General features: G+C 43.0%; 1 protein-coding gene across 1 annotated transcript in view; it reads right to left on the bottom strand.

The window, feature by feature from the left end:
* LOC108802773 (zinc metalloproteinase-disintegrin-like crotastatin) overlaps positions 1-17,000 on the bottom strand; it is a 52,381-nt gene extending 35,381 nt beyond the window's left edge. Inside the window, exons 1-9 of the mRNA XM_018574632.1 lie at positions 16,964-17,000; positions 11,956-12,044; positions 9,926-10,002; positions 9,632-9,716; positions 9,008-9,084; positions 7,360-7,531; positions 5,370-5,438; positions 5,197-5,268; positions 1,522-1,691 (exon numbers count right to left, since the gene is read on the bottom strand). Coding sequence (XP_018430134.1) covers positions 1,522-1,691; positions 5,197-5,268; positions 5,370-5,438; positions 7,360-7,531; positions 9,008-9,084; positions 9,632-9,716; positions 9,926-10,002; positions 11,956-12,044; positions 16,964-17,000 — 848 coding nt within the window. The remainder of the gene's footprint in view (positions 1-1,521; positions 1,692-5,196; positions 5,269-5,369; positions 5,439-7,359; positions 7,532-9,007; positions 9,085-9,631; positions 9,717-9,925; positions 10,003-11,955; positions 12,045-16,963) is intronic.
* Positions 17,001-17,769: the final 769 nt, after the last annotated feature.

A 17,769-nucleotide genomic window follows, 5' to 3' on the forward strand; every position in this document is an offset into this window, starting at 1 on the left:
CATTTTTTAATGGGGGCTTTAAAAACATGGCAGGTTAAGGTGACCCCCCCAAGCACGATATTTAAAGACATTTTTCATTGTCATTGTTACCCTTTAAGTGATGTTAAAATCACTGCTCCTTTAAAATCTGTGTTTTTTAAAAGTTTTTTTTTCATTGATACCTGTCCCCCAGGGCAGTACCTGAATCCCCATACACTTTTTTATGGCCAATAACTTGCATATAAGCCCTCTTAAAGGGGACAATTGTTTTTTAAAGTTCTACCCTATAGACTTGCATTGAGTTTGAGTTCGAAATTTTTGGATGTTCCAAAGTTCGAATTCTAACCGAACCTGGGCCTGTTCAGCCCATCACTATTTCTGTCACTGTCCATAGTGTACATGTGGTTCATGAAATTCTAAATGTCTCCGTATCTATGAGACATGGCCAAAGGCAAGAGCATTCCCAGTGAACCAGATCCCCCAGATGCCTTGGAGTAAAGCCTACTCCTTTAAAATGAAAGGAGTCAGGTGAAGGGGTTTGGATAACGTGTCATATTCTTCTGATGCCCACTGAAGCTATTTTTAGCATTGGTGTAGTTGGAGATCCTGAAAGAGACCCACAAGACTTTAAAGGATTACATCTACCATTTGGTTTTGGAAATGCCATATTGAACTTTCTGTATAATTCAGCCAAATACTGTATATTGCAGGTGCATCAAAAGAAAATGTGTCTTAAAAAAAGCACATGGTAAGGTATGTGCTACCTCAATGTCAGTGCCATTCCTTTTATTTGGTATCTCAAGGCATTAATTGCTTTGAAGGTGGCCACATGAAGCTAGTATAGAGGGAGATGAATGCTAGTTAGGCTAGATACCGTGAAAAATGCATGAAATACAGTATTTTGGGTAAATATCTAACTGGATTACATTATTTTTCAACAATTAATAAGAAAAAACGTTAAAGGAGAACTATGAGGCGAGTGAAAATCACTCATCCTCATAGTTTGAGCCGACGTGTGACAATGAAACTGTCACACGCCGGCTTAATAGATCGGAAAGTGAGCGGACACACACCATCGCTCGCTCACTTCTCGATCATCTCCCTGCAGAGAGCGGTGACTGTCACTCACGGCTCCCTGCAGGGATTCCACCCCCCCTCCCCGCTCCGATCCTCCAGGGCTGACTGGTGGAACTGACGGGGAGGGGGCGGGTACAGTTGGCTTTGCTTCTAGATAGACAGAGCCAGCTGTCACTCACGCAGCTGGGTGGATCTCAACAGTAATGTCAGGATCCATCCCGGCTGCGCCGGTCTTAGTATACAGCTAGCTGTAGCTTGCGATATACTGAGCTTTGGGGCACAGGGGGAGGCTAGTGTATGTCCTCCCATGACCCTTAAGAGAACTATGGGGAAAAACACTTACCCCATAGTTCTCTTTTAACTATTATGTTTATTCTGACTTATTCTGGAATTGTATTCTATTAAACCAAAACTATGGATATTACTATTTGACAACCAGATCATATCTGCCAATCAGAGACTTACGAAAAGAGATAAGCATTGTCATGCGCTAATCTAGGCAATAACATTTCCTTCCTCCATTTACTGAAGTTATTTAAAGATTTCCCCATTGAGGAGTTCACTTCCATCTGGTTCTTTGTTTCCCAGATCTCAAGCCCAACAAGAACCACAGAAACGTTTATCGCCTTGAACACCTGTGTAAGAGAGAATAACAGCCTATAAACAACTGCGAGGTATTTCGAGATAACACATTTCCACAACTGCAAGAACTCTAGACTGAAATCTCGCTTGCAATTATAAGTTAATGTATAGGAAATAATCAAAGCTTGCATTCCTTGGGGACATAATACCATGTTTCCCCGAAAATAAGACAGTGTCTTATATTTTTGTGGCTAAAAAAAAACACACGGTCCTATTTTTTTTTCTTTTTTAATGTACAACAATCCACACTTATTCATGTAGAAAAGTCTACGTGTATTCTTGTACAAAAATATGGTGATCAGGGCAATCAGGGGTGCCGTACCTTTCCAAGAGCAATTTGCTAACCAATCGCTGGCCAGAATGAGCGAAGAGCACTTTCACTATCGATTCCCCACAGGCGGAGTGCATTTGGTATTATTCCGCCTGTGACAGAAGCCGGCGCTATAGAGGAAACATCGGCTTATGCGGCTCTGCTCCCTTTGGTGCCGCCTCGCTTCCTCTAGCTCTGGCTTCGTTGGCACCGCTGATTCTCTCCTGCCTCTCCTGTGGCTCTTTAAGTTCCCCCTTATGCCACCACCAGCCCTGGGAATGGTCACAACTAGGTCTTATTTTCAGGGAAACAGGTAGGTATGTCAGTCTTTTGAATCTTGTCAAAAAATGTTCTCAAAACTTTCAGTATGACCCCAAAAATTTCTGTCCATTTCACCTGAGAAAGAGCCAAACAGACTTTGTGAGCTCTCCCTTAGTCAACATTCAAGCTAAATCATGAGGAAATACATCGTTAGGCATTAGGTAGTTAGAACAGGATGACTCGGTCTGCCCAGCATCACACTCTTACCTCTACTCTCAGACAGCTAGTCGTTCCTACAGGTCACTCAGCTGCCATATAACTTTCTGAGATTCATTGAGCAGAGCCTGACCCCTGATATTTCCCTTTTAAAATAGAAGAGATTGAGGATGCAATCTCTTTTTCTGCAGCCCCCAGCACTCAGTGAACAGGAAGCTCTCAGTACACTAAATATTTACTATCAACCCAGTCATGAATGGACAGTAAGCCTCTGTACTGAGCTGCTTCCTGTTCATTCATAAAGTGAGCAGATAGTCAATATTTACTATGTCCCCATTCATAAATGAACAGGAAGTGATGTATAGCATTTCCTGTTCATTCCTAACTGGGGACATAGTAATCACTATGTCCTCAGTTATTTACAAACACTGAGTGATCAGTACTGATCACTCAGAGTTCGTGCTCCACTCTCAGTCCTACAAAACACAAAAATTCCCCAGCCTAAGCCTGCCAGCCAGCCTGCAACCAAACAAGTAGCCCTGTCAACAGTATGCGTTAAAATCAGAGGTTTTAGTTGCACAAACTTTTGGCCAAAAATATGTAGAAGCCACACTGCCGCGCCAAGGCACCTCTGCAAAGTGTGGTCCTAACTCTATGTATCCGAGTCTCCAAGTGTGAGCATATTAATGAAGTTGATAAATTACATGCAGGTGTACCTGGAGGTAGCCAACTCCTCCTGATAAGGTGCAGGGACGCACTGGAGGCCCAGCAACCAAAAATGCACGCTGGGGCTCCAGTGCGTCCCCCTAACCCAAAATAGTGGAACTAGAAAAAATGGTACATGCATGAATCTATAACCGGCCTTTATAGCAGGGCGCACATTGGGAAGGCTTACAACAATACAAAACACAAAAATTCCCCAGCCTCAGCCTGCCAGCCAGCCTGCAACCAAACAAGTAGCCCTGTCAACAGTATGCGTTAAAATCAGAGGTTTTAGTTGCACAAACTTTTGGCCAAAAATATGTAGAAGCCACACTGCCGCGCCAAGGCACCTCTGCAAAGTGTGGTCCTAACTCTATGTATCCGAGTCTCCAAGTGTGAGCATATTAATGAAGTTGATAAATTACATGCAGGTGTACCTGGAGGTAGCCAACTCCTCTTGATAAGGTGCAGGGACGCACTGGAGGCCCAGCAACCAAAAATGCACGCTGGGGGACGGACCTCTGATTTTAACGCATACTGTTGACAGGGCTACTTGTTTGGTGGCAGGTTGAGGCTGGGGAATTTTTGTGTTTTGTATTGTTGTAAGCCTTCCCAATGTGCGCCCTGCTATAAAGGCCGGTTATAGATTCATGCATGTACCATTTTTTCTAGTTTGACTATTTTGGGTTAGGGGGACGCACTGGAGTCCCAGCATGCATTTTTGCAGAGGTGCCTTGGCGCGGCGGTGTGGCTTCTACATATTTTTGGCCAAAAGTTTGTGCAACTAAAACCTATGATTTTAACGCATACTGTTGACAGGGCTACTTGTTTGGTTGCAGGCTGGCTGGCAGGCTGAGGCTGGGGAATTTTTGTGTTATGTATTGTTGTAAGCCTTCCCAATGTGCGCCCTGCTATAAAGGCCGGTTATAGATTCATGCATGTAACATTTTTTCTAGTTCCACTCTCAGTCCTGACTGAAACCCCCCCAGTTGCCCCGTCCTGCCTGTCACTGGAGCTGATGTCTCCTGCCCCCCACAATGCCCCGATCAGCGTCTTGACAGCTTCTTTCCTCCCTGCTGGCTGCCGGCAGCTGGATCGGATCTGTGTCCTCTCCTATCCCCACTGCCTCTGCCGACACAGGCAGGGGAGAGTAGTGGGGATCGGAGCAGACACATACAGAAGCTTGTAGTCAACGCCCAGAGGGGAGGAGAGAAGCTGGGGATGCAGCACATTTTCAGAGGTTTTTTTGCTACTATCGGCATTTTGCCGATAGTACCATTTTCGTCCAAAATGTGCCGGAGGCCGAAATTTGGGTGCATCCCTACTTTCTACCATGTAAACACCAGACAGGGGAAGGGAACATGATGAGGAGGACTTTGTTGCTCCTGGGATTTCCACAGACCTTCAAAGGTTCAAGTAGGCTTCTCTGGAGAAAGGCTGTTAAGCAGCAAAGTACTACATCAGACAGTGAAGAGTAACTTTATAGGGAATATAGTTTTGAGTCTAATCTGCATATGAGAAGTCTTTAGTAAAGTTTCTGAGAATTTAGATTTAGTTTGAGCCTCCATTGTGCCCAGCTGTTCTGTCAAAATTATCTGTGGATTGAGAAGTTATGTTAGGAGTGGTTGTGTGGGAACTTGAAGACTGGGCACTAGGTGTGTTTAATGGATACATAACTTTGGCCACAATGAAAGAGAGAAAGATGTCTCTCTGGTCCAAGGCCTCCTAGAGTGAGCTGTGAGACCCGGGGCTGCAGAAGGACAGGGTTGAATTTCAATCAGACGCCTCCTTTTATTGAGTGCTTCAGAACGGAGCTTGGATGAATTTCCTGAGTGCGCTTCCCTGGAAACTCCCAGTATTATGAGAGTGGCCTAAGTCATAAAGATGTGTGCGATGTTTCCTCCTTCAATTCACAAATCATCCTCAAGACTCAACACTGAAGGTCTCCAACCTCCATCCAGCTACCCTATGCCAATTCTCTAACTTCTGATCGCCACAAGCTTACTCACCATGTTCATGTAATTAGTAACTTCATATATTCTGTTTTTCACAGCTGTGGCATTTTGTTTAAATTTGTCAAACTGAAAAAAAAAATACATTAAAAAGAAAAAATCTTTTCAATGTTATGATTTTATACAATCTAACGCTATAATACGGCTTGCTACAAAAAGAAATGACTTACCAATGATTTATCAGCAACCATATACATTTCTATATACTTCCATGAATTCTGAAGTTTGTCAATTTCTTCCTACAAAGAAGGAATACATTACACATTGTCAGGAGGGACTGCCAATAATAATTAGCAATCGCCTGTTTGCTGTCGGAATCAAATGTCAGTTGCTACACAGTGCATGGAGAACAATTATATTATAAATGCTGCATTCCGCCCTGAGCAAAAAAGTTACTTTTATTGGTCTCACGGTGAATACATCAAAGCGAAAAATCCAAATATGACAATATTGATACCGATATGTAGAAAATGAATGTAATAAGTGTCAGCATGGATGCTAACCAGGACAGTATTGGGTTGGGAGGCATGAGGGCCAGTACTAATAAGGTATGATAGTCTGGTGGCCCTGAATGACCTACATCAACCAGATGTGACACTTACAAGGTTGTTCACTAAGCTGCCGAAGGAAGCCGAGTGAATAACCGACCCGAAGTGAACCGAGCCAAATGACGTTTGGCTTTTCCCTCCGGCTCAGTACGGCTGATTTCAGCCATACATTGGCTGCCTTAAGCTACCTTCGGTCAGCCGAACATGCTCTGCATGTTCGGCTGAGCCGAAGTGCAGAAGGACTTCTACTCAGCCTATCCAACATCTGGATCGGCTGAGCCGAAGCTCTGGCAGCTCATTCACTGCCGTTTGCCCCTATTCTCAGAGGTGCCGAACGGCAGTGAGTGAATAGCCAAATGCCGTCGAGCGGCATTCGGCTCGGCTGTGCTGCTCAGTACCTCCGTGGTACCGAGCAGAATAGAAAATAAGTGAAAAGAATGTAAAAATAGGAAGATTAAAAATGAAATAAAAGGTACCTACTGATGACCCCTGTACTCCATGCATTACCTACTGATGACCCCTGTACTCCATGCATTACCTACTGATGTCCCCCGTACTCCATGCATTACCTACTGATGTCCCCCGTACTCCATGCATTACCTACTGATGTCCCCTGTACTCCATGCATTACCTACTGATGTCCCCTGTACTCCATGCATTACCTACTGATGTCCCCTGTACTCCATGCATTACCTACTGATGTCCCCTGTGTTCCATGTGTTACCTATTTATGACCCCTGTTCTCCCTGTTATCTACTCATGACCCCTGTAGTCCCTGCATTACCTACTCATGACCCCTGTATTCCATGCATTACCTCCTCATGACCCCTGTACTCAATGTGTTATCTACTCATGATGCCTGTACTCCATGCATTACTTGCTTCTGAACTCTTTATTTCATGCGTTACCCACTCCTGGCCCCTGCACTCTGCATGTTACATACTCCTGATTCCTGCTCTCTGTGCCATGCACTCTTGACCCATGTGTTCTGCATTACACACTGATGACCCCTGCACTCCCTCCGTTACACACTCTTGACCCCTGAAGTTCATGCATTATCCACTCCTAATCCCTGCACTCTGTGCGTCACACATTCTTGACCCATAGTAGAATAGGCTCAGGGTTTATTCAACTTTCCATCTTCAGCCACTCCTATTGCTAGCACTATTTGACAGCACGCAGGATTTGCCAGAAGTCTGTGACTTCTGTGAAGACTTCCAGAAGTCTGTGACCAATTGTTTCCAAAAAATGGGGGTGTAGTTTTGTGGGCATGGCATGACAAATGAAGGTGTGGTTTTAATGGTTGTGTTTAAAAGTGGGCATGGTCAGTACAGTGTCCCCACATTTCATTTTGACAATCTGGTAACCTTATATGTAGTGCACCTAACCTACCCCATCAATTCTCCCCCTAAAATCTGCCACCACAAAGCTGAGATTATCACTCAACCTGGCCAAAATGTTGGGAACAGGCTGACCATCCTAACCTTTATATTACTAGGCTGTAACTTAATTCTCCTGTGAATTTGAATAAAGTTCCCCAATATTGGCCAGTATGGTTTGCAATGAGTGCAGTCCATTGCTCTTGTTTTATAAATGATCTCCAGTGTCTCACCTTATTATCCAAAGCAGGTAACACCTCTTGAGCCAACAAAAATTCCTCCCAAGGTTCACTAAGCGTTCCACAGGTTTTGGGGGGCTCTTTCTCTTCATATACAACATGTTCTTCACTTGTCAGGTCTTGGGGCTCAATTAGCAACCTCCTGCCTTGTGTCATGATAACCCCGCTTCAAAAAAGAGCGAGAGTATTGTTTACACATAGCAGTGTGCAACTAATGCGGTCTTATTCCTACATCATAAGCACATTTAGAAATGTTAGCAGCAGTTGTACAAAAAAAAAATCCAAGAAAAATCATATTTTTATTTTAGGCAAGTCATATCTTAGCATTTGGGCACTGGAGTGTGTATTGCAAAACAAACCATACTTGTTATAAATGTCACATACTGTAAGTAAGTGCTCATATCTGCACTTATATACATGCATTGTAGGCTCAGAGTAAATACCATGAGGGTAGGCTTTGGTTGTCTACACACAATGGACCGATGTACGCACATATTCTTTTGTAAATCCCACTGTGAGTGGATCTGAAACTGCACTACACCTTCTTTAGCATGTAAATGTAATTACAACACAGAACTGCAGGCACATGGTAAAGCTACATACTAGGGATGCACCGAAAATTCGACATCCAAAACATTTTGGCCGAAGATGGTACTATGGGCAATATGGCAATGGTACAAAAATGGGCAAAAATGGAGTGCATCCCTAGCTTCTCTACTCCCTGCTGGGCCCCGGCTGAAGCTTTGGTCTTTGTCCCCTCCAATCCCTGCTGCCCTTCCCCACCTGTGTCAGCAGAAGCAGCAGAGATCGGAGGGGACACAGAGCTGATCCAGCTCCTGGTGCCCAGCAGGGAGGAGAGACCTGTCAAGAGGCCAAGAGGGCAGTACGGGAAGGAGAGTCCTGTCAGGAGGCCGAGTGGGGAGGAGAGACCTGTCAGGAGGCCAAAAAGGGTGGAGCGTGGAGGAGAGCACGGCTTTGGTGACTGGTGGGAGGGGGCAGAGCAGTCAGGATGGAGAATGGAGCACAAACACTAAGAAATCAATACTAATCAATAAATAACTGAGGACTAAGGTCCTTGTGTGTGTTTGATCACTATGTGAATGAACAGGAACTGTTATACATCATGTCCTATTTATTTATAATTGGGGAACATAGTAAATATTTACTATCTGCTCTCTTTATGAATGAACAGGAAGCAGCTCAGTACAGAGACTTCCTGTCCATTCATGACTGGGTTCATAGTAAAATATTTACTATCTCCAGATTGTGAATGAACAGGAAGTCTCTGCACTGAGAGCTTCTTGTTCAATGAGTGCTGAGGCTGCAGAAAAAGAGATTGAGGACTCTGGGTCCTCAATCTCTTTTTCTATTTTAAAAGGGAAATATCAGGGGTCTGTTTAGAACCCCCAATATTTCCCCAGAGTGCTAACAGGACTTAAAAATAAGAATAAAAAAATGATAAGATAATTTTAAAAATTTCAAAAAGGTTTGGAAAAAAAGTCATTTTCGGATTCGGCCTGACAAATCTTGAAATTTCAGTCTCTGTCTAAAAATGTCATTTTGGTGCATCCCTACTACATACAATATCAGATATCCTATTTTCTGTTTAAGCATGGATACTTTAAATTATTTATCCTCTTACCTTATCCCAGAGCAGGTGCTAATGCTGGCCACTGATTGGCTGTCATTCTCCACATAGCCCTGATAGTGACAGTGATCCTGCACAATATGAGAACAACCAACTATCAATTGCAACCACATTCATGAAATATTGTACATCCTCAGGCAGGAAATGTAAATGCTCAGCAATGTAAACAATGTTTTTATTGTCTGTCTTGTCTTATTATATTTATATTTTGCTCATTGCCATAGACAGGTTTTGGTTTGTTACAAGCAACGCACAGATACCTCAGGCAGCACGTTTTAGATAGTGGAAGACTGTTTCCTGTTTTAATATGTTACATTTCTTTCTTTGTAGATCTCAGATAAGGGTCTGGCTTGGATTTTGGAGGGGCCACACAATGTTTTTTACATTTACGCTTTTTACATTTTAAACCGGGGGGCTTCCCGGGGGTGCCTTGAGGTTTTGCGGACTATTAAAGGGTGTTGTGACTGAAATAAGGTGTTCTAGATTCTCAAAATATAAAATTAAACCCCTTGTATTGTGGGGTGGAAAATTCAGTAAATCAAATGTCCTAACTGTGAATGTAATTTGTGTTCTACATAGAAATACTGTATTAATTGTCAAGAAAGAATGTGACTTTACCTTTATCTTCTTGTTAGGGCTACTCATTATCGGTGTGTCATCCTGATGGTAACTTGTCTCTTTGTAATTATCAGCTATCAGGTCCCTGAGGGAAGCAAAGTGTGGAAATTAGGTTTTAGAAGGGTTGACAGCTTGAGTCACCCAACCTTCTTTTAGTGCCCAGTGAGTCACCCATCCTTCTTTTAGTGCCCATTGAGTCACCCATCCTTCTTTTAGTGCCCATTGTTGAGTCACCCATCCTCCTTTTAGTGCCCAATTAGTCATCGCTTCCAAATGCTCCAACAGGTAACTTACTCATTCCTCTCCAGGTGTAGAACCAGAGGCTTTCCTTCAATGTGTAATTCATATGTAGCCACATGTGGGTATTTGTCCTGGGGAAAGTATATCAGAAATTAGGTTAGTACCAATCATACAGTGGTGAATTAACGCTACCATCAATTCATGGGCCCTCCACAAGTTTAACAGACTGTGGGGATAGGGTTCTGCTTTTTTTTTCTGTAGTTTGAACTCAATGGACTTGTATCTTTTTTCAATCTGAATAACTATGTAGCGATGTAATTTTGATTGGGGGTGCTTTTTTTTCTTTTTTACTGCCTGGGTAGTCAGCTTTCTTTTGTGTCTAGGAGCACCCACATAGGCCAGGTGGTGAATTGGTGCATTGTGGAAAGGCTGGGATTTACCATTGGAGGTAAGCATTAGTGTTATGACAGGGGTAGCAACACCTAAAGGGCTGTATTGCACTTTACACTCCAGAAAAATAAAATCAAGCTCAGAAATATGTCTACCCATAAAATTGTGATTGAAAGTGATAGTACTGTACAGTAATAGGTCAATTTCAATGATTGAATACATTAAAAAAACTAAATATAGTAACATACAGGTACCAACTTCCATAGCCCAATATCACCGCTCCTTCATAGCAGAACTAGAGGGAACAGCGGTTGGAGGCTTCACTGAAAAATTATTGTAGCACACAGGTAGATATTTTCCTGCTGTGGATCCTCCTCACTCTGATATGTTTCAACCAACAATGGGCTTAGTCATAGAGACCAATACACAGGGGCCAATCAACAATCATCCATAACTGTTCTGCTAAGATCAGATTGGTTGCTATTAGGAAAGCACCAATACTAGTATCGGTGCTGATACTGGGCATTTTCACGGGTACTCATACTCTTGAAAATGCCCCAATACTAAGCGCCGATATAGGCGCTTTACATTTTGTAAAAGATATAGCCTGCTGGGGACCTCACAGTGTCTTTCTTTGACAGCATAGGTCCAGCTGCACATCACCTCCTTCGCGCAGAGACCAGCACAGCCCTGGAGAGCCCCACACCCGCCTGGAGAGCCCTCAGAACCCCACACATGCCCATACAGCCCTGGGGAGCCCAGCACCTGCCTGTACAGCCCTGGAGAGCACGGCAACCGCTTATGCAGCCATGAAGAGACCCACATTCAGCCCTGGTGAGACTTGCATGCAGCCCTGGTGAGACCGCACACAACCCTGGTGAGATGCCGCATGCAGCCCTGGTGAGACCTCATGCAGCTCTGGTGAACCACACACAGTCCTGGTGAGACCCACAGAGCCCTGGTGGCACCGCACAGCGCAGGGGAGACCGCACGCAGCCCTGCAGGGACCCCATACAGCCCTGCCAGACCCCGCACATCCACCTGAGACCACACACAGCCCTGGTGAGACTGCACACAGCTCTGATAAGACCATGCACAGCCCTGGTCAGACCACACACAGTCCTGGTTAGACCCCCCCACAGCCTCCAGAGACCCTGTTACTACCCTGGTCAGACCCTGCACTGCCCTGGTCAGACCCCGTACAGCCTCTCGAGATGCCGCACAGCCCTGGTGCGCAACACAGAGTGTGTAGCTTCATATTATTCTGCATTGCTGTATAATGTATTGCTGGGATTTGTAGTCCCTCTACAGCTTGGAGTCAGTGGCAGAACTATCCGGGTCACAGTGGTTGCCTCCACCGCTGTCCTAAAATCATTAGCTTGCATTGTTTTAGAAAAACTGTCACAGCATGCTAAAAAAAAAACATGGTATCGGTAATTGGTATCGGTGAGTACTTGAGGAAAAGTATTAGTACTCGTACTCGGTCTGGGAAAAATGGTATCAGTGCATCCCTAATTGCTATTGTTGTGAAGACGTCCATTAGATATGTAAATTGTGTTTAGTTCTTAATGGATATTTGTACGAATCTCGTTAAATTTGGACATTTGGATGAATTGAAAGCAGATAATTTATTCTATACACACATACTGTATATTTACACACATATAACTTATACAACAAAAGTATATTTTTACCTGAGCGTCTCTTTTGTACTCGGCATGAATTCGCCGTGGAACAACAGTTTCATACGTCTGTCCTGAAGGCAGGGCATGTAGATCTGCAACTGAGTAAAAAATAAAAGCTAATACTATTAATAAAGAGGATTATTATTATTATTTCTACAAGAATAATTACTACTGTTTCTATTATTATTATTATGATTATACATTTGTTATTAGGAACATTCAACAAGACAGTGAATATTTTTCTTTGAATGAATTGTCCAAAAACTATTTGCATTTGGAACTGGAGTTGATGGGGGAAACAAGGAAAATACATTGTAAATGTAGCTGAGCAAGTTCATTTATATTTCTATCTGATTGAAAATAAAAGATAATGAGATGCAAATGTTTAGTGGAAGTCGCTACTAATGTTTAGTGGAAGCCACTACCAGAGTCACCAACATCAATAATTCAAAAAACCAAGAAAGGGCGCAGAGAACACTGGCTTCTCTGCGCCCTTTCTTGGTTTTTTGAATATTTACAATCCACAGGTTCTCCTCCTGTTTTCCAGGGCTGCACACACGCCTCTAAGCTAATTTGTTGCCCATCCGAGAGCGCTGTTTATATGTTTTTTCTGTTCAACATCAATAATTCCCTGTGTTAAATCTTGAGAAAGAATTGACATGGGGAACATTAAAATTAGCACTCATGGAAAACCATATAATTCTTGTGAATTAGTTACCTGGTAAATTACTAAAAAGCATGCAACTGCATTATATAAAACTGTAATATATACTTCACAAAATATACATAGACTATTGGGGTGATTAAAGCCCAACTCTGGGCACAAAAAGCTTCCTGGTTTTAAAGTGTACCTCCCCCCTACCTTAAATGAACACTCCTTTCTTCTTCTTCTTCCTGTTCTCCTGAGGCACTTGTGATGTAACCCTAGGAAAGTTACGTCACCAGTCCCTTCCAGGGAGTTCTCATGGTATAATTGCAAGAAAAAAGGCCCTTTTTCCTGAAATCTCGGAGATCTCAGAAAAAGGGGTTCCTTTTTATGCACTGCTATGGCTTCAGCAACATAATGACTCCCACATTGCTAACACCATGGCAACATATAAACAAATACAGACCAGCCAGATCTCATACCAGATGCATGACATTGACATTATCGGTGAGCCGGCACAGAGAGCAAGGAAGTCGGCCACTGACGGGCTTCTATTTATTTATTTTTTTAATGGATTGGACTTGGGTGCAGAGCAGGGCATGATGAGCCAGTGGGACTATGGTAAACAGAAGAAGACGCATGTAAGTATCTCTAGCCCAATAGGGTCCAGGGTAGAGCTTCTAAAATGCCTAGACAATGGTGTTTTATGGGATAAACTGGTGGTACTGGTTGGTCTGTCTTGGCAGTATGTAGGTGGTTAAGCACTGACCACATCATTTCCCTGTCTGAGGCATAATTTAAGTTTTTTTTCCCTGGATAAGCAGTGTGTAGTGTGTTTTAAATAGAGAGACTGCATTCAGGCTGTGCTGGAACAGCCTGTAGGTCTAAGCAGACCCACATTGTCTTACAGCTAGCCAGGAGACTCAATATTTTGTTGTGTATTTGCCGACATGGACCCCCTGCAAGGGAATCTCTTTTGTTTTGTGTCTGATACACCACAGATGAATAAACTTCAGCAGGAAGCCCTTAAACACACTTTGAGGACTGGACTACTTCTCTGTAAACTGCACGTTTGGATTTTACTACTATGATTGGTTTAAAATACCATAATGTCCATGTACAGGACACCTAACCCATTTGAGCATAACTTTGATGATAGTGCTGTAAGGGTGACAACTGACGAAAGAGTATCTCTTCCCCTAGCACTTTCCACTTATTAACAGGAGGTGTCCCTAAAGACCCCCAAGGTGCCCAGTATGCAGAAGCTAGAGGTCTCTCAGGAAAACTTTGGAACTGCCAGTTACATGACCTTACTCTCGCAAAACCTGGAAAAATGTAAGGTGAACAATGAGAACCCAGTAACTCTTATGTTTGAGACTGTGTTTCCTTATACTGCAGTTCACAATGAATTGCTGTACCATATTGGTAAAATCTGGGGTGGAGTTGTGGAACAACTGGTGATGCCTGGGCTTTATTGGAGGACAGTGTTGGACTTGGCCCATGCATGTACCCTGATGGTCTTTTGGCATGTAAAAAAGACCAAACAACATATTTAATTTGGCCCAGGATGCATGCATATGTGAAAGATTATTGTAAGTCTTGTCAAGAATGACAAATGTTAACTCCTATGCTCCATTACAGCAGCCCATTGGATCCATTACCCATGACTGAGGTTGATTTTGAAGGAATCACAAAGGATAGGGCCATTGGTTAATAGGGCCATTGGTTAAGTCTGCATCTGGCCATCAATACATTTAGCAAAAACATTTGCCAGAGAGTTGTTCCACAGGTTTACCCACACAGGGATCCCAGAGGAAGTCCTGACCTGAACCAAGGGACTCTCTTTATGTTGAAAGTAATGAAAGAGTGCAAATTGTTGAACATTAAGCAGTTGCATACTTCAGTCTACCACCCTGAAACAAATTACTTGTGAGAAAAACCCTTAAAAGTGTGATGAAGAAGGTAGTGGACAAGGATTGGAGAGATTGGGATTGCCTGTTTCCTTATCTCTTATTTGTGATTAGAAGTGAAGTCCCACAGTCTTCTTTTTGTTTTCTCTTCTTAACCTGTTATATGGGCATTATCCCCGAGGGTTGCTACATATTGCAATGGAAACCTGGGAGAGTGATACTACTCCCTATGAAATTGTTGTAGAACCTATCTCAGCCAGAGACAGAATTGTTTTGTTTATGCATCTGGTCTTGAAACAACTACCTACCAGGCTCAGGAAGCACAGAGTGGAGTATTTAATAGGTCTGCAAAGAGTCTAACTTTCCACCTGTGAGATCTCATACTTGTTATACTTGTTATAGTCCCCACAAAGGAAAATATGTTCCTGTTTAAATGGCAGGGCCCCTATAAGTTTGGTCTCTGAATCACAGTATACTGTACTGGTGGATTAAGTAACTGTGGCACACTGCACTGCTGAATCTATTGATGTCTGCTGCATAACTTGTTTTGTGCCTGTGTTATGGGGTGATATATCTCTGGAGACAGAAATGATAAGGCTATGCCTCATATATGTCAACACCTTATCTATGTCACCCTCATTTCACAAGTGATCACTGACCATTAATTCATTTTATAAGTCCTAAAAAGTGATTAGAAGTCCAAATAAGGGAAGCAGCATAGCATTTTCATTGTGCCCCCATACAGACTTACACCACATCATAGGTGTTACCCAAACCTCCCAACATGGTGGGACACCTTCAAGCACACTGCATTTAGCCAAAGGAGACAGCCCCATGCAGACTTCTAGGAATTTTTATGCCAAAAATGATTTATTGGTTGAAGATAGGGTTGCCACCTTTTCTTTAAGTTAAACCCCGAACACTCTAGTACTGCAAATTGTTTGGGAAAATATACAGGAGAGAGCAGCCAGGAGAATACCAGGAGAATGAGCGCAGAGAGACAGCCAGGAGAATGGGTGAGGAGAGACAACCATAAGGAGGAGCAAGAAGAGACAGCCAGGAGAGAGAGTGAGGAGAGATAATGAGCAACACATCTGCCTGAAGCAGAACCCCTGTGCCTTTTAAGACTTTTCTGCACCCTGTTTCAGACACCTCCTTGCTCCCTGAGTTCCATCATCCCCCTATGTCCCTTACCTCCTCCATGCACGCAAGTTGAAACACCAGGACCCCTTGGTTGCCCCTGTCCACCTGACATTGTGTATCTGGGTTTCAGCTGGCCTGAAACCCAGGCACAGCACATACTGGACTCAAAACCCAGACTGTCCGGGTAAATCCCACACAAATGGCAACCCTAGTTGAACCCAAAATAGTTTTGTTTTTTTCACCATTACTTTTCCTATTAGTGCAGAAAACACTTTTGATAGTTAAACAATACATTTTCATAGATATCTGTACATCAGACTAAAAAGAGGGACAAATGAGCAGAAAAGAGGGACAGGGGGATTTGGTTACAAATGAGGGCCATTTGGGACATACGGTGTTACCATATTTATTTTCTTATGTCATATGTTCTTTTAAAGCCTCTGCTTAGCTGCATCTAGACTGTTCCTACATTTGCACAATTTTCTGCTGATAAAACTAATCAGATCAACACTAGCGGTAACTGCAAAAGACAACAAGCATTAGCAACAGCTACTATGATTTTACAGCATGCAGAAAATGTTGTTCCCGATTGTTCCTACATTGCTTTTTCCCTGAGCATAGGGCAAAATATTCTGTACATGGATTTAATAAAACATTATGCTTTCTGTAAAAGAGAGGTCTTAGCTGACCTAGCAAGCTTTATATAACCTGAAGATCTTATATTATTACATTAATACATTCTTTCTGTGATAGAATACATTCTTATATGCTATGTGTACCAGAGGTATCAGACTGTATTCTATACAAAGATGTTCTATATCATTCAGTGGCATAAAAACTCAAAATCAGCGCTCTTCTATGAAAACAAAGCTCTTCTACTTAAACAGAGGTCACTTATGAAAATATATGGACTGTCTTTGTATATTGTTGGAAGCAGTGGCAGTATACTATTGTTTGTATGTTTATATGATTTGAACATCTCCTTTTGTCTATTATATGTACATTTTACCCATTTATTGTGATTTTTCTAAATGATTCTAATGCTGTTGTACTATAAAGCAGTATTTTGTATAGTAGGCACCAGTATGCCAGTAAAGTGTCGCTATAAATGATCTACAGTTTTTGGCAATTGCAGAGGTAGATGGCTGAAAGTGTAGACGTATAAAGCTTAGAGAAAGGACAAGCAATCCAGCGTGGTTGGCAAGGGTATAGACCCAAAACCTGCACTGGTATCCTTGAAGCTCTCCTTAGACACCTGCCATAGTAGAAATTAGTTTACATTTACTTTAATAAATGGGAAACAAAGTTATATACTCACCTAAGACCTGGAGGATGAGCATCACCAATGGAGACATGATGGACATTAGCATAGTACCTGTTGGATCACACAGTGGGTGCATATGTGTGGGGAAATGGATCTGAAGAAAGCAGTAAGTATGCTCTATCATTTATACCCTGATAAGCAAACAGGTCCATTGTCTAAATGTTACACATGTTTGTCCCCAAGCAATGTTACATTGTGTACCTTACGCCTGGGGATAAGAGTTACTGTTGGCATTGATGGAAGAACGTCAGCGTATTGTACCTGGCAATCAAGCAAAGAGAAGGGACTTCTCTTTTGTCTCTAGCATTATATCACTATTATTTTCTTCTTTTTAACAACTAATATTTCTACTTGTGTGCTTACCCTGTAAGATGTGAGCACCAGTATGACTTATATTAGCAGCTAATATAGCTAAATCGCTTTTCCAGGGGCTCCCAATGTATGTACTGTGCATCATTGATGGCATTCATACTTACTGCAAGGGGAACTACCGTGTTTGCCCGAAAATAAGACACTGTCTTATTTTTTTTTTGCACGAAAAAAGACACTAGGTCTTATTTTCGGGGGATGTCTTACCGAGCTGGGGGAGGAGGACTCACAGGACTGGACGAGGTCCTGGAAGGCGGCATGCTGTTGCCGGTCCCGGTGTCGAAGTTGGTAGATGATATGCCGCTTCCATCGGGCGTGTGGGCGGGCTGGCGTGTGGGCGGGACGGGAGCTGCGGCCGGCTGACGTGTGGGCGGGAGCTGCGGCCTGCTGGCGTGTGGGCGGGAGCTGTGGCCGGCTGGCGTGTGGGCGGG

Source organism: Nanorana parkeri, unplaced genomic scaffold (assembly GCF_000935625.1).
Source record: "Nanorana parkeri isolate BGI_ZX_2015 unplaced genomic scaffold, ASM93562v1 scaffold3104, whole genome shotgun sequence".
Lineage (NCBI taxonomy): Eukaryota > Metazoa > Chordata > Amphibia > Anura > Dicroglossidae > Nanorana > Nanorana parkeri.